Below are 15,088 nucleotides of genomic sequence, written 5' to 3'. Positions count from 1 at the left end.
CTGGCTGAAGTTTGGGGCCTTATTCGAAAATGTATATGAGTTTTTTCCACGGAAACTCCGGCAGGAGCGGCAGCGCCGTGCGGTGTCCGCGCCCTTGAACTCTGTGCTTTCGACGACCACCAAGCTTCCCAACACGCCATGGCGTCTCCCCAGGACGCGAATGCCCAGCTGCTATACACCCCGAATGTCGTTCACAACCAGTCCTTGAGCTCAGTCAAGTTCATATCTTCTTGCTTCGCCGGCGCCGTCGCGGGAATCCTGGGGCTCGAGAACTGGCACGGCTTCGCGCTCTTCCTCGCATCCATCCTCTCCACGTCCTTCGTCATCTACGCTGTGAACTGCAAGGGCAAACCTGCCAAGTATCTCACGGGCGGTCTCTCAGAGCTCACGATGCCCGGCCAGGACAACATATTCACATTCATACTCGTGTGGACACTGAGCTATGGTGCGTCGGTGCATGTGTCAGCGGGGATTACGGGCAGATGAGCACTGCTAACCGCGCTTTTTTGATTTATAGGCATAGTACATGGTGAGAATGCATGCGTTCTTGTTGCTGGTTCATTGGCACTTACACGTCATGCGCCGTTCTCCTTTAAGTTTATGACTGAGCATCATCACCGCTCATACCGGTATACTTGATCCATTTTGCTCTGGATGGCTGGCAGAAGTGGACCGAGAGATTCGGTACGTGCATGCCTTCTGCAGCGTGAGGTGTCCTCACATTGTTGCGTGTGTCGCGACAAGCTAGGATCGGACGAGTGTTGATCTGGGAGCCTCGGTTCTGTCAGTAAGCTAGGGCATGGGTTCAATCGGGTCATGAACGGTGCAGTCTGTCATGGAATAGGATATGAATTTCTCATGATGGCGCGCGATTGCAAAGTATGCGCTCTTACCGTTCCCATGGGTTCGCCTTGTCCCGAGGAAGGAGACGGAAGGAGATGAGAGCGCAGGTGTCGGATCGAAGGGTGTTAATTGATGGGCCACCCTTCTCCAGATCTGTCGGCCGGGAGAGACAGCTCGGAGCGGCTGACGATTCTCTCGTGGAAACCATGCGATTTGCCGAACACGTGGAGTGTGCTTCCACGCCGGCCACGTGGCCACGTGGCTTCCGGTGGCGATGAATACATCTCCCTCTTGCCGTTTCCGGTCGTCCTTGTTCATGCTTAAGGCAATCCCAGCCAGCGTCATGGACAGACATTCTTGCTTCTCCCCCCACCAGCTCATTTTTACGGTGCCATGTCAGGCCCTTACATTCTTCTTCAGTTTGGCTCAGACCCATTTGACTACAAGCTCGAGGACCTCGAGGGCAGACCCGCCTTCACTATGTACGTCTCTCTTTTAGTATGCCTCCGCTCCCACTCGCGATCATGCGGCTTATCCGATTGGGTTTCTCCCGTGTAGTGCAGCGGTCAGCGTCGCGCCCACTTGACACCTCGCATCAGGTATCCTTACCGATTTTTTTATAGGTCGAAGGCACCCCGAACGTTGTCATGCATATCGCGCGGGAGGCCGAATGGAGGCAACAGCACACGACGATCATGGGCCCGGACAACTCCTTCCTCTACTTCGGGCCCGAGAGGATGCCGGGATACATGGTGTACGGTAACGGCGCGCAGCAGCCCATGACCAGCTCTCTTCGGAAGAAAGACTCCAGCGGGCACGTCGTCTCTCTTCTTTCTTCCCGTTCTCAATTGATTTTTGGAGCACCCGCTGACCGTCCATATTTTTAGATCTCGTTTCTTCACGTCTCAGAGCGGCAAAGAGCTCAAGTGGAAAATCACGCCACAGAGGATGGAGGTGTGTATCGCAAGACGCCAGCACGTTTCTGATTTTCTGACGGTGACACATTAATGCATGCGTGCAGTGCTCGGACGGACGCACCTCCGTCGCCACCTGGGAGCTCAGCCAGCCCGAGGACATGTTTCACGCGCGTCTGACGGTCAAGGCCGCTGGCATGCCCATCGTCACCGAGGTCATGACCACTCTGGCGCTAAACCGGATGGCGTCCGAGCTTGGCTGGAACCTCGAATGACCTCATGACGCATACACTTTGTATTTCGTGGCTTTATAGCACCTTGACATCCTCACCTCATCGCCCCTCGCATTCAGAGCTTCACACCCGGTCACGAGCACTGTATTCACTCCTGATTAGTATATGTAGTTGCACCGTACCGCTACGACCCGTAGGATTCCATACACACGCCCCCCATACGATTCATACGATTTCCTTAATCCGATTTCATCATTCGCCCCATTTTTTATGATCTATACACCAGCATGATATATCAGTGTTACACACGCGCCAGCTTTTCATGTCCGAACACCACCGACAACAGTAGCCCCGGCTAATCCTGATCGTTGCATCCACACAACGGCCCGGGTTAATCCTGCGCCTCACGCAAATCCTCCTGCAACGCGGTCAACCGCACCCACTCCGGCTCGTCCTCAAAGTCCTTGGACCGGCCCATAAACGTCCGGACGATGCTCCGCGCCTGCACCCACCACTTGTACCCCTCGACCCGCGCGCCAAAATTCCGGAGCACATCCACAACGTCCTCCACCTCCGCGAGCGCCTCGCGCCACCGGCCCACGTCCGTCTCGCCCCTCTCGAACGCGCCCGCCGCGCCCCCGCGGTACGCGTCCAGATACGCCTTCACCGCGTCCTCCCAGCGCGCCTGCCACGTCAGCAGCCGCGCGTGCGCGCGGAACACGCGCGGCGACGCCACGCGCGGGAGGATCGTGCGCTCGAGCAGGTCCGCGACGCGGCGGTGCAGACCGTGTCCCTCGTTCGGGTTGCGCACGGCTCTGCGCGCGGCGTCGGTGCCGGCGCCCCCGCCCTCGGTCGCGTCGTCCGGGTCGGGCGGCGCGCGCGTAACGGCGTCGACGAGGCGCTCGAGCACGTCCGCGTCGACGCAGGCGGCGCCGTCCTTGGCAGCGCGGAGCTCGACGATGCGCCCCTGCGCGCGGCACGCCTCGGCGAGCTCGCCGACGTCCATCGCGACGACCATGTAGTTGGTCCACATCCGCCACGAGTCGTACTTGTATTTGAGCCCGCGCTTGAGCGCCTGGAACGCGAGCGTCTTATTTGAAAATGGGACCGCCTTGGGTGCATCCGCATCCGCATCGGGGATCTCGGCATCAGAGTCCTGCAACAGTCAACGCAGCCCTTCAGGTTAGATGTCCCACAGAAAAAAGAAGATGAGTGGAGTGGAGCTTACAGCCGCTTCTTCGTCCTCGGCGATCGCCGCCTTTTTCCCAGACTCGTCGAGGCGGAGGTACATGCTCGCGAGGTTATTCCAGCTCTCGGCGTCCTCATCGTCGATCGTGACGCAGCGGCTGAACGCGTCTCTCCCGCCTTCCCATTTTTCCAGCCGTATGTACGCGCACCCGAGCGTGAACCACGAGCGGGAGAGGAGAGGGTTGATCTTGACCGCACGCTCGAGACACGGGACCGCCTTCGCGTACTCCTGCCTCGCGAAATAATATCCGCCAAGCGAGCGCATCGCACGGCCCGAAGTCCCCTTGGACAGCGCCCACGCGTGCTCGTAGTGCGCGACCGCGTTGTCCGGCTCGAGCTCCCCGAGGAGACACCACAGCTGTGCCTCCCGCGCCGCGTCCATCTTGCTCCTGCGCCCCGCCGACACCTGCGTCTTCCCCCGCGCCGTGACCAGCTCCGCCTCCGTCTTGCGCCCCTCGAGCAGATCACGGACGATCGCGATGCCCTTGTCCCGCCGCTCCATCGCCTGCCAGCACTTGACCACCTCCTCCCACATCTCGAGCCGCTCAAAAATCTCCAGCGCGGACTTGACAACGCCCAGCGACAAAAACCTTCCCGCAAGCTCGCGCTCCATCTCCCACCTGCTCGGCAGCGAAATATCATGCACATACCCCAGCCGCTCGCCGAGCGGCGCGTCCGCGCTCGGCATCTGCTCAACGAGCGCCTGCAGCTGCAGCGTCGCGCGCTCGACCGTGCGCGTGCGCGTGCTCTCGAGGCGCGCGCGCAGGAGCAGCGCCATCGTGTGCACGGACCAGTTGCGCGGGTGCGCGAGCACGCGCTGCACGTACGGCGACATCTGCTCGGACGTGAGCCCGTGCGAGGGCGACTGGTTGCGCACGTTGAGGCACATCGCGAGGAAGATGCACTGGTCGAGCGGGTGCAGCGCCGGCTGGGCGCCCGGGTCGAGGTGCGCGAGCGGCGAGGGCCCGCCGGCGGCGCTGTCGCTGCTGTTTGGCGCTGAGGATGTGAACTCGGTTTTTTCGAGGAGGGTGTCGTCGTTCAGCGCGAGCGTCTCTGGGATGACCGGGCCTCCGCCATTTTGCTGGTCTGGTACAGCGGTAGTGGCAGTAGCAGAATCACCAGAATTTGAATTTGAGTCCGTTGACGCGTCTTTGTCTTTCTTCGCATCTTCTTCTCCTTCCGCGGATTTGTCTTTTAGCGTGCTTTCCGCGAGAAGAACAAGCTGGCTCAGATCCGCCACCTGGAACTTTGTCCGCTTGCCCAGAGCACCTGTAAGCTCGTACCGCAAGCCCGTGGCACGGGCAGCGCGCACGAAGAAATCGGCCGCGAGCTTGTCATGACCATATATATGCTCCAAGACGCCCTGCTCCAGCAACAACCTGCCCTCGAGCTCGGGCTCGCCCGCGACGGCCGTGAAGAGCGGCTCCAGCGACGAGAGCAGGTCCGGCGAGACGGCGACAGGCTCGTCGAGGAGCTGCTGGTGGATGATCGTGACCCGCAGTCTCCACCATGCCGCCGAAAGGCAATGTTCAAAGGGCCGGCTGAGGAGGATTTGCGCGAGGCGGAGGAACAGGGGGTGTTGTGCGAGGTGGTAGGCGGGTTCACCGCCTGATGCGAGCTCGGCGACTGCTTTGCTGTTCAGCGCCTCTTCGTCGATGGGTTTTGACGAGTCCGTAACTATAATGTCCTTGGGTGTTACGTCGAGATCCGGCCCTGTCCAGTTGGGCTGGACGAAAGCGCGCGCACAGGCCACGGCCAGTGCGAGCCGAGCACATTCAGCGTCTTGCTCGCTCAACCCGGACGGTGGTGTCCAATCGACAAGCGCCGACAGAGGCTCCTCGGAGAGGTCTTCTGACTGAGCCTTGAAGGTGGCCTGGGCGAGAGGGGAGGTGAGAGCGGGGCGAAAGGCGCCGTCGACAACGTTCTTGGCGAGTGTCGTAACAGGCGAGTCGTCTGCGGCCGATTCTGGAAGCTGCCATCTCCCGATCAGCAAAGATTTTTCTATGTCGGATAGTCCGGAGGCCATGGCGGCGTGTCCGGGGAGAGTGAGGAGGGAAGAGCATACGGACAAGGATCTAGGGAATCTAAATCTGACGCGGACGTTCGATCGGATTCGGGTGACTCAGCGAATAGCAAAAAGTTGTAATCTTATCTTATCTCCGTCCAACATGGCCATTACTGTACTCCGGCACATATAGCCGACCACTCCGGTATACTACAGCTACCTCACAACCTGGGTCCCATCCTCCCCTTCATCTTCACATGCGTTCCCGACGCAACAAGTCGACGATTAGTGGCGTCCCATACCTACACAGACCTGTTCAGCAAATGAACTGTGAACATACCTACCGGCTTACCTCTGCCCGCGAGCTAAACGTCCGTCCACCAACCGTCGTGCTCCAAGCGACGATTCTCAACGTCGCACCACTGGAGATCATACACATGAGGGCACTGCAGCTGACTGGTCAATCGGTGGGGGGGACGTACACGGGAGCAGGTGCGTGGTATATCGTGTTGATGCTCGACGACAGCCCCGCGTCCCCGTTCTTCGTCTGGTCAAAGTTCATCGCAATCACAGGCAGCGACGAGAACCTAGTTCAATTGAGCGTCAGAGACGTTAGTATTTGTGATAAGTGGAGACGTACACGTCGATCAGGAATATAATGCACCCTCCATGCACGGTCCCATACCCATTCACCATGTCTAGACGGGCACGACCGCGGGTCAGGGCTCCCGACGCAGGATGGAGCAGTACATGGGACACGTACCGCCGGTAGCAGTCACCTCCGCAACAATCTTAGCCTCCTTCCGCGACGGCTCCTCGCTCTTCCCCTGTATCGACACCTCCACGAGCTTGCACCGCTTCCCAGTCGACGCAGCGTAGCCGTTATGCGTGAGCGTATGGTGCCATTGAGCGACCGCCTCTACACACAAAATGCCGCAACAAAGTCAGTACCACCGCACACGGTCAACCGTTTGCCAATCCGGCACTGCACCGGCTAACTTGCCTTTCGTCTCCTCCGACGCGTTGCCGCCTACGCTCCCTGGCGCAGCGCGCTCATACGTCTCCAGGAGGGCCTCAGAGAGACCCGGAGTGACCGATACCCCAGGCTGCATGTGTAGTGGGATGGTGGCCGTGTTCAACGCTGGTAGCCATCACCCGTAACATAAAGTACCCGGAGACCGGAAAGCCTTGCGGAAACCCGTGCGTTCAGCTCGGCGTGGCTGTGCTAAGCGCCTGGTAGCGCTCGCAAGTAGCATCGTGATGCAGCTGTAGGCAGCTATGGTACTTGTCACAAGGACAACGAAAGTGAGCAGGCCGCCTTTTCGATATCGTGGATGCAGGTGAGCGATCTATATGTTACAAGTTCTCCTAGTAGTACTTGTAAATCAATAAAATAGCCGTAGGGCATGGAATAAGTTGCCGATCTTTCGAGGCTGGGCCTGACCTGTAAGTACCTTTGGGAACTCATCGGGAGGCCCCATGTCCCCAACTCTACCGAAATGTGCTTTCCACGCAGTCTTACGCAAGCGTTCACTGCGCGTTCCGAAGCTCCTCCAATTTCGCTCGAAGAATAGTAAGCGCCTTGGCGCGATGCGAGATCTTGTTCTTAAACACCGTGTTCATCTCGCCGTACCTTTAGAGCCCAACATTTCCCATTAGCACACGCCACACCAGAGCCCAGAAGCAGACACGCACGTTTGAAAAGGCTTCTCCCCTCCCTCCTCGGGCCGCTCTGGATCCTGATCGTTGGGCTGGAAGATGGGGTCCCATCCAAAAGGCTTCTTGCCCGCCTCGACGTCCTCCTTCCGCATGCGCGGGGGAACGATGTGGCCCTCTGCGGCGCCGCGGCAGATGTGGGGTTCGGTTCCCGGGCCTGTGCTGTATGCGAACAGGCACATTGCGGATGCTTTCATGTTGGGCGGGTCGCCGTAGCCTTTGAGGAGGTCGTGGAGGCCTGTGTTTGGTCAGGATTTGTGAGGGTTGTGTCACGACAAGCTTCAGCTTGGGAGAGATGGATACCTTGTGGTTTGATGTTTTCGACGAAGTACTTGATGTAGGGCCCTGGGAGGTCGTACTTTTCTGTGCTTAACGCGTCGAATTTCAGAGATGTATCCTCTGTGATACAGGGACCGTTGATCTAAGCCAGAAAATGAGATCAAGCGTAACACAATTGAGTTTAGCGACGTACTTGCTCAGCAGCGCGACGGCATTTTTCTTTAGCGATGAATTCACTAGGGCCCTGGAGCTCAGGAACTGTGGAGTGATTATGAGGATGAATTGAGATGGGGTGAGGCTATACTTGCCGTCGACGTCGTGCTCTGGCTTGACGATGGTGAAGCCCAGGGGCTCGAGGATCTGCTTGACCTCCCTGTACTTGTTTTCGTTTCCGGTTACGAAGACTGACGCGGGGGTTAAAATTAGTCGGATCAGGAGCAGAGCACGCACCGAGTTGATTGGTGAAGACCATCGCAAGCAACTCCTCGAGTCACCTCTCTGGCCGCGAGAGCTTCGCGCGCCATTCTCAATCACGCCCCAACAGGAGAATTCCGTGCGAAATTCTTCCCAGGGCAACCCGTCCACTGCCCAAAATGCCATGATCCCTTTCAAACCCGAACGCATATCCTCAACCAGTGCCCAGCCTACGTACGCCCTTCTTCCTTTTCTCTTTCTTCTCTTGTGCATTGCAAAGACCCCAACGGAACATTGTTAACTTTTCTCTCTACCAACGCGACCGCGTTTACTTTCGATGATGCAGCTAAAGCCATTTCTCCTCCGACTTCTCGTAGTTTAACCCTTAGTGGTTCTGAATCAGCGTAGTTACGCACATACTTTGTATCTCTTACTATAGTCCCTGCAATGCCAGTGATAAATTAAAAAAAAAAAAACTCCTCGAGTCAGCGCCTACTTGATCATGGTGGGCGATAAAGACAGCTTACATAATTATAATAACGAAGCCGAAATGTCGGCCCATGTTCGGTCGGAGGCGCCGAGTTTGGGGCCTCGTGTCCGCATCATCACACCGCCCGAGCCAGCAAACGCTCTAAAACATAAACAGCCCGCCTCAGGGCACGGCGTCCTCGACAACCCGCCACACTGTACTCACTCACGTCGACCACTCCGCCTCTTGTACTTGTTTCCACCCGCCTCGACCAGCCGTAAGCCATGCCCGAGTATGTCTATGCGATGCATGACTTCGTCCCGGAGCACGAGGACGAGATCGCCTTTCGTGCCGGGGAGCCCATCGAAATCATCGAGAAGGACGACCAGTACAGCGATGGGTGGTGGCAGGTGAGTCCCTCTCTCATTTCATCTATCGCATTTGACAAATTCCTACTTTCCAATGTGCCCCTCTCATTACTCAACTAACTCTCGATTTGCCGAGTTTAGGGACGTAATTTAGCTGGAAAGGTCGGCCTCTTCCCCAAGGATTACACTGCGCCGCCTCCGCCTCCTCTCCCTGCCTCTGTTACTTCAGCCCAGCAAGCACCCGTTCAACCTCCTCCTGAGTCAACGCCTGCCCCACCGACCACGACCAACGGCCTCCATACCCTCCGAGAAGAAACAGAGGCCGGCTCGATGTACCACGGAAGCGACGCCGCATCCCGCATCGGCGTCGCCCTCGGCGATCCCGTCGAGGAACAACGCAGCCAAGTCGGAGTGATGCGAGCGACAATGACCGACGTCCAGAAGGCGCTCGAGCAGCTCGGCCAGAACCGCGACCGGGACACGGACGGCGCCCGCAGCTTCTCGTTCGCGAGCACGCGGGACGGGGACACCGATCCCTCGGACGCAGACGACGATACGGACCACGAGGGCAACAGCACCTGGCACCGCGACCACCGCAGCAAGCTCGCGGAGAATGCTCGTCTTATTGTGGAGCAGCAGCAGGCGCAGGCGGCGGCGGAGGCGCGCTCGAAGGCGCCGCCTATTGAGGTGGAGATGAGCGATGAGAGCGAGGCGGAGGAGGACGAGCCGTTTGATCATCTGTCGCCCATCATGCAGGACCGCGACCATCCGCATATTCCGGAGGAGGACGAGGAAGAGGACGAGCGGCGGAGCTTTAGTGGTCTGGCGCGGTTGGCAGGGGTGTCGGGATCAGGCGAGTCTATCGCTATCGCCGCGCCGCCTGCGGACGAGTCCCAGATGCCGACGGTGACGGCTATGCAGACGACGTTTCCCTCTCCGCCCCCGGTGATCACAACGCCTCCTGTGCAAGACCCGCCCCAGCCCCAGGAGCCGTCCCTCCCCACGCCCACGTCTCCCATCGAGCCTGTTCGGAACGCAATCGCCGCCCCCGTTCCTGTTGCTGCTGCTGCTGCCCCTGCTGCGATACCCCTGCCCCTCTCGCCCCCTGAGGCTGCTGCTCGTGTTACGCCGACTCCTCCCGCCGCTGCTCCAGTGACCCCTGTGGCTAACAATAATGTGCTTCCCTCGCCTTCGCCGTCGTCGCTGCGCACCGGCACCAGTCCGCAGCAGACGTCGAAACACACCAGCGTCGCATCGTCCACCAGAAACTCGGAGTCTCAGCCACCCGCCACCGGCACGCCTGCTACTGAGGTGTCCACAATCGTGTCCGCCGACAGCGGGACCAGGAAAGCCAGGACGCCTCCGTCGGAGTGGTCCGTCGAGGACGTCGTGGATTGGTTGAAGAACAAGGGCTTCGGGCAGGACATCTGTGACAAGTTTATTGGTGGGCGTTTTTCATTTTCTGGCATCGCCCGTTCCTCCGTGCTAACGCGATCGCGCCACGTCCCGCAGAACAAGAAATCACAGGCGACGTCCTCCTCGAGCTCGACATCAACCTGCTCAAAGCCGAGGTCGGCATCCCCGCGCTCGGCAAGCGCATGCGCATCGCGAACGCCATCGCGGAGCTGCGCCGTCCGCCGTCCATCGTGTTCCCCGACGACGAGCGCTCCGCGAGCGGCGCGCAGATCATCTCGGCGACGCCGTCGTCGCTCTCGCAGCCGTCGTCGCGCCCGTATTCGCACTCGCATCATAGCTCGGTGCAGCATAGTTTGAACAGCCCGATATACCCTACGCATATGGCTGCTGCTCTCGCGCAGCAGCAGCAGCAGCAGCAACAGCAACAGCAGGGGCAGCAGCAGAGCATGAGCCAGCCGAACTCGGCGACGTTCCTCTCGACGGACAACGAGTCGGCGTATGGGCGGGCGTCGAGCTTCAGCATGAGCAGGCCGGGCGGGCTGGGGCTCGGTTTGGTCGGGGTGCCGGGGCAGCTTGGGCCGTCGCCTAGCGAGAGCGCGTTGCAGGTCGGGTCTACGGACGAGGACCGCGGTGCGATGAGCGATGTACGTGAAATGCAACGATCTGTTCTCTGTTCTCTGTCGCTGATGGTAGGATGGATTTGCAGGGCGAGACGGCTACGACCGCGGCGAAACAGCGTCGGCGCTTGTTTGGGCGGTCTATGGAGTCTACGTCGTCGACGAATTCCAAGACGAAGGAGAAGGAGCGGGACAAGGACAAGGACAAGGACAAGGAGAAGGAAAGGGAGAGGGATAGTAGCAAGGACGACGCGCCGTCGATCTCGCCCGCGCCGCGCCCGCGCAAGCGGCAGTCGCTCGACGACGCGAGCATCTCGAGCCGGCACCGGAAGAAGACGAGTATGGACGGGAACAAGGGCTCGGAACGGCTGAGCATGTTTGGGCACTTCTCAGGGAGCCTCGGCAAGGGGAACAGAAAGCCGCCGCCTCGCGTCACTTCGTGCGTCTCATCTTTGCTCAACACCATAGCTGCACACCGTAATCTAATTATTTGCTGTGCAATGGGACAGCGGCCTGCTCGAAGACGGAAGCCCCGAAAAATCGAGCCGCAGCATCTCGCGGCTGGTCGGCGGCGGGGGCAAGAAGTCGTCGGGCCGCCCGACGACGTCGGACGGCACGAGCTCGCGCTCGAACCTCCTCCACAGCTTCACGCACCCAAACCAGCAGAGCAAGGAGCGCAAGGAGAAGACGGGGTCCAAGAGCTCCGAGAAGGATCTGCTCAGCGTCGGCGGCGGCGGCGACAGGGCGCGGCCCGAGGTGCTGCGCAAGCGCTCGGGATCCCCGCAGAGCGCGGGCGGGCCGCGGTCGCCGGGGCTCGCTGGGAATGGGAATGGGAATGGGGCTTCCTCTGTGGGCGGTGCTGCGAACGGCGGGGCGGGCGCTGTGAAGCCGGGCAGGAGCATTTTGGAGCAGATTGGGGCGCCGGATCATCAGGGGTGGTTGAGGAAGAAGGGGGATTCGTATAATGTGTGGAAGACGCGGTATTTGGTTATCAAGGGGACGCATCTGTATGTGCTCCGGAGCAATGCGAAGGCGGTGAGGATCTTCTTTTACTTGCTTTTGAGTTATTTGTGTTCTGATCGATGTTGGTTTTAGGAGACGAAAATCAAGGGGTACATCAATATCGTGGGCTATAGGGTCATTGCGGACGAGAACATCGACCCGGGGCGTTATGGTTTCCGGATTGTGCATGACACGGACAAGACGCATTTCTTCAGCTCGGAGGAGCAGCTTGTCATTCGTGAGTGGATGAAATCCATCATGAAGGCTACGATTGGTCGGGATTACTCGAGTACGTTGCTTGTCATAGTCTTCACAGGGTTTGGTGCTCACATCTAAACAGGACCTGTCGTGTCCTCCGTCAACATCCCCACTATACCCCTCGCAGTCGCACAAACCATGAACCCGGCGCCTCGTCCACCGTCGCCCTCGGCCCGCGCCGCGACCCAGAAGGCGCTCCGGCGCGAGAATCCCAACCAGCTCTCCACGCGCGACGCCAGGGTCCTGATGGGCATCGGCGAAGGCACGCCGACTCCCGTTGATAATGTGCCGTCGGGCAGGTCACGCGAGCGCGTGAACTCGATCTTTTCACAGAGCGAGGAGGCCGAGCCGCTCACGCCGATGACGGCCGTCACGCGGAAGACGTCGACGCGGAGCAACGCACCGCCGAGGCCGTCGAGGGAGATGCGGCGGATGTCGACGACTCCGAGTGAACAGGTGCGCTTTTCTTTAAACCTCGGTGCGCTGGCCGCTCGTGCTGATGATGATAAAAGTCATCGCATACCCTCTCCGTGAACCCGGGCCTGATCGAATGGGCGAACGCGTGGCTGCCCCAATCGCTACAAGTCACGGACCCAAGCACACAGCTATACGACGGGCTCGCGCTCCTGCGGCTCGCCGAAGCCGTCGTCGGGAAGCCGAGCTCGCCGCCCGTGCCGGACAGCGCGTTCCCAAAGGGGCCGAACGACGACAAGCTCGACGGGCTGTTCCGGCTGTTCGATTTCTTGCTCGACAACGACGTGAAGATGGGGAGCGTGAGCATCAACGACGTGCGCTCGGGGAAGCGCGACAAGGTCGTGCAGCTGCTCAAGGCGCTCAAGGTGTGGGAGGAGAAGCGGCGGGAGGTGTTGCGCTCGATTGGGGGCGGGACGGTGCAGGCGGGGCCGTTTATGGCTGCGCCGGTTGGGATGGGGGTGGGGGCGTGGAGGATGTAGATGCTGGGGTGATTTTTTGTGTTTTCTTTTTTCTTTTACTTCTTTCTTTCTTTTTGATCTTAGGTTTCGCTTTAGTGGAATTGTGCGAGCTGTTCTATGGACTCGACCACACACACTCCTTGTCTTTTCTGCTTTCCCCCCTCGCAACTTTTACTTGCTTCTTCTTTTCTTTTTATTTTCTTGACGTCTGCTTCTCCCGCATCTAATATATGCTCTTTCTGCTCATGATTATCATACTGACATACGTACGCATATCTTTTACCACTTAGCCGACGCGGAGCACTTGTTGCATCTACCCGCTGCTTACACCCTCCTTATTATACGTTGTTCCATTTTTATCCTCCCGTATCTTCTTTGCTTAGCTAGTCTCGAATAGAGTGCTGCGCTCATCCGAACTGTGGTTGTGGGTTGAAGATCGGTGGTGTGGTTCTGCCAGTGGGGAAACACTAGCAGGATTATCCATGTGCTTCATGAAAGAGCACGCTTAGATTCTGTGAGCTCCAGACATTTTTGTGGTCAACAACACAAGCAAAGTGCATCGTCAGGCTGCTACGACCAGGTGCAGCGGGCCGGTGGGCGGACTTCATCTCCGGGAATATGTCGAGACGGAAGCAGATGTCAGGACGATAGCTCCTTTCACCTCCTTCTCCTCCCGAGTCCCCCGCGCATCTGTATATCGCTGTCATTCGCCATGGACGACATGCTGGCGCAGGAGTACGCCGAAGAAATTGGAGCCATGGTGGCCTCGCTGACGGAAGAGCGGGAGGCGGTCGCGTTGGAGATCAGCGGTGCGCCCACATCGGGGCTCTCGGAGACGACTCCTCGAGGCTGATAAATGTAGTCCTGCAGTCGATCTACGGAGAGAACGCCGTGCTCCCCTTCCACCCCAGCCCCGGCGCCTCGCCGCCGCACATTAACGGGCTTAGGGACGCTGGGCCGTCGGAGACCGTGCGCTATGTGGTCGTTCTCAAGTGAGTGAGTCCGTGCCCAGCCCCGGGATATGTGATTGCCTTTCCTTTCCCTGCTGACGGCGCCTCTTCACGTTCTCGTATACTTGCACAGCCTGCCTGACCACGACGAGGAAGCGTCGATCCGCGTACTCGTGTCCCTGCCGCCCTCGTACCCCGCCGCGTCCGCACCCCAGTTCCAGCTCCTCTCCAAATGGATCGGCAACTTCGGCGTCGACGCCGGTCTCTTTGGCGAGGTCATACGCACGTTTTACTCGTCCGCTACCGGCGTCGAATGGAGCGCGGACAGCGTGTGCGTGTTTGACGGGCTGCAGAACGTCCTCGAGCGGTGCGCGGCGTGGTACGAGGGGAAGCTGAACCAGGAGAAGGTGGGCGAGCTGCTGAGAGAGGGGGAACACGCTTCCGCTGCGAATGATGCGCCCCGTGCGCACGATGTGGGTGAGATAGAGGAGCAGGTGCGGAGTGCGAGGGTTGCGTCGGACGAGGCGAGGCTGCCAGACGGGATACAGCTTACCATTGCCGATCCCATTGTCGATCGGAAGAGCATCTTTATTGGGCGGGCATGTCGAATAACGAGTCCAGACGAGGTAGGTATCATTTCTGCAGCTGTCTTTCTTCATATTGATTCTTTTCTATCTCCGGGACGCTGCCCAGCTCCTCCTCGGTGGCCGGGTCTGAAAGCATAGAAACGCCAGCTGAGAACTCGGACGCCCGGGTGCGCCAAGGAACATGCACTCACTGGTGACCTTGATCTTCCCGCCGTCCTTTGCGTCCACCCACTTCCCGTTGATGAAGCCCTGCATCTTGACAAGGCCTGGGTCCTTGAGACCCCACTGAAGTGCACATAAGCCAGCATGAGAAGAGCGCATCCGTCTGAACACGAATACAGGGTCTGGACTCACCACCTTGGCATTAACACTCGTGCTCGCCATCCTGACCCAAAAGTCGAATCGTATGCTGCTAGTCCTCGCGCGTGCAGTACTGGGTCCGTGTAGCTTGATGCTCTTGAGGCTGAGCGCTATGGGCGACGACGCCGTTGGGGTCGACAGGCGCAGCATATGGCGCTGCTATAAGTACTACTCAGAGCAAACGTGTGAGCTGAGAGCAAGCCGTGTTGAAGCGTTGCGTGCCAGCTGACCGCACTGATGACTTCATCGCTTATAAGCGCTTCACTTGCGCGTGGAACTGACAGCGGCATCATATTCCGGATCCGCGGGTCGCCGAACTTTCAAATGTCTTGCAGACTGTTCCTTGGAGAGTTGGGAACACTGTAATAAGTTGCGTCGTTACAAGCTTATGACATAGGTGCTAAATATATATGATATCCAAAAGACCCCAACGCTATCTCATCTTCTCTTCCCCTTACCAGCGGGCTTTTTGGGCTC

At 59.0% G+C, this 15,088-nt stretch overlaps 7 protein-coding genes across 7 annotated transcripts; 4 read left to right on the top strand and 3 right to left on the bottom strand.

Annotated features, from left to right (window-relative positions):
- Positions 1-138: 138 nt before the first annotated feature.
- On the top strand, positions 139-890 carry CONPUDRAFT_111103 (uncharacterized protein; the record flags this gene model as incomplete). Its single annotated transcript, XM_007775324.1, has 4 exons — positions 139-445; positions 518-529; positions 598-684; positions 745-890. The coding sequence occupies 3 exons, from the start codon at positions 139-141 to the stop codon at positions 606-608; spliced, it is 330 nt and encodes a 109-aa protein (XP_007773514.1). The 3' UTR covers positions 609-684; positions 745-890.
- Positions 891-1,236: 346 nt separating this feature from the next.
- On the top strand, positions 1,237-2,243 carry CONPUDRAFT_139678 (uncharacterized protein; the record flags this gene model as incomplete). The annotated part of the gene is made up of 4 exons (XM_007775323.1): positions 1,237-1,329; positions 1,467-1,657; positions 1,731-1,797; positions 1,865-2,243. 4 exons carry the CDS (start codon positions 1,237-1,239, stop codon positions 2,030-2,032), a joined length of 519 nt encoding a protein of 172 aa, XP_007773513.1. The 3' UTR covers positions 2,033-2,243.
- Positions 2,228-5,277, bottom strand: CONPUDRAFT_111097 (tetratricopeptide repeat domain 27). Its single transcript, XM_007775322.1, has 2 exons — positions 3,219-5,277; positions 2,228-3,146 (listed from the first exon to the last, which is right to left on the bottom strand). Exons 1-2 carry the CDS (start codon positions 5,262-5,264, stop codon positions 2,382-2,384), a joined length of 2,811 nt encoding a protein of 936 aa, XP_007773512.1. The 5' UTR covers positions 5,265-5,277; the 3' UTR covers positions 2,228-2,381.
- A 187-nt stretch (positions 5,278-5,464) lies between these two features.
- Positions 5,465-6,355, bottom strand: CONPUDRAFT_168832 (uncharacterized protein; the record flags this gene model as incomplete). The annotated part of the gene is made up of 6 exons (XM_007775321.1): positions 5,465-5,545; positions 5,596-5,665; positions 5,726-5,830; positions 5,884-5,941; positions 6,007-6,162; positions 6,235-6,355. 6 exons carry the CDS (start codon positions 6,353-6,355, stop codon positions 5,465-5,467), a joined length of 591 nt encoding a protein of 196 aa, XP_007773511.1.
- A 201-nt stretch (positions 6,356-6,556) lies between these two features.
- CONPUDRAFT_84900 (inosine triphosphate pyrophosphatase) lies at positions 6,557-7,733 on the bottom strand. Its single transcript, XM_007775320.1, has 6 exons — positions 7,689-7,733; positions 7,547-7,642; positions 7,432-7,496; positions 7,263-7,380; positions 6,939-7,197; positions 6,557-6,876 (listed from the first exon to the last, which is right to left on the bottom strand). Exons 1-6 carry the CDS (start codon positions 7,708-7,710, stop codon positions 6,774-6,776), a joined length of 663 nt encoding a protein of 220 aa, XP_007773510.1. The 5' UTR covers positions 7,711-7,733; the 3' UTR covers positions 6,557-6,773.
- A 633-nt stretch (positions 7,734-8,366) lies between these two features.
- CONPUDRAFT_139675 (uncharacterized protein) lies at positions 8,367-13,074 on the top strand. Its single transcript, XM_007775319.1, has 8 exons — positions 8,367-8,531; positions 8,631-9,933; positions 10,002-10,549; positions 10,612-10,961; positions 11,032-11,557; positions 11,618-11,813; positions 11,865-12,238; positions 12,295-13,074. The coding sequence occupies exons 1-8, from the start codon at positions 8,406-8,408 to the stop codon at positions 12,733-12,735; spliced, it is 3,864 nt and encodes a 1,287-aa protein (XP_007773509.1). The 5' UTR covers positions 8,367-8,405; the 3' UTR covers positions 12,736-13,074.
- Positions 13,075-13,364: 290 nt separating this feature from the next.
- Positions 13,365-14,381, top strand: CONPUDRAFT_168829 (uncharacterized protein; the record flags this gene model as incomplete). The annotated part of the gene is made up of 4 exons (XM_007775318.1): positions 13,365-13,523; positions 13,577-13,706; positions 13,798-14,290; positions 14,358-14,381. Exons 1-4 carry the CDS (start codon positions 13,427-13,429, stop codon positions 14,379-14,381), a joined length of 744 nt encoding a protein of 247 aa, XP_007773508.1. The 5' UTR covers positions 13,365-13,426.
- Positions 14,382-15,088: the final 707 nt, after the last annotated feature.

This window comes from Coniophora puteana, assembly GCF_000271625.1.
Source record: "Coniophora puteana RWD-64-598 SS2 unplaced genomic scaffold CONPUscaffold_14, whole genome shotgun sequence".
Lineage (NCBI taxonomy): Eukaryota > Fungi > Basidiomycota > Agaricomycetes > Boletales > Coniophoraceae > Coniophora > Coniophora puteana.
Note: the sequence above shows the minus strand (reverse complement) of the source record. Positions and strands in the feature narration are given on the sequence as shown.

Excerpts from the sequence above, each read along its gene's own strand:
- CONPUDRAFT_139675 (XM_007775319.1), top strand. The coding sequence starts at position 8,406 with ATGCCCGAGTATGTCTATGCGATGCATGACTTCGTCCCGGAGCACGAG. Across the intron at positions 10,962-11,031 it reads CCGCCGCCTCGCGTCACTTC|CGGCCTGCTCGAAGACGGAA; the intron begins GTGCGTCTCATC and ends GCAATGGGACAG. Across the intron at positions 11,558-11,617 it reads TCCGGAGCAATGCGAAGGCG|GAGACGAAAATCAAGGGGTA; the intron begins GTGAGGATCTTC and ends TGTTGGTTTTAG.
- CONPUDRAFT_84900 (XM_007775320.1), bottom strand. The coding sequence starts at position 7,710 with ATGGTCTTCACCAATCAACTCG. Across the intron at positions 7,497-7,546 it reads GCCAGAGCACGACGTCGACG|TTCCTGAGCTCCAGGGCCCT; the intron begins GCAAGTATAGCC and ends ATCACTCCACAG. Across the intron at positions 7,198-7,262 it reads CGAAAACATCAAACCACAAG|GCCTCCACGACCTCCTCAAA; the intron begins GTATCCATCTCT and ends GACCAAACACAG.
- CONPUDRAFT_111097 (XM_007775322.1), bottom strand. The coding sequence starts at position 5,264 with ATGGCCTCCGGACTATCCGACATAGAAAAATCTTTGCTGATCGGGAGA. Across the intron at positions 3,147-3,218 it reads CCGAGGACGAAGAAGCGGCT|GACTCTGATGCCGAGATCCC; the intron begins GTAAGCTCCACT and ends TGACTGTTGCAG.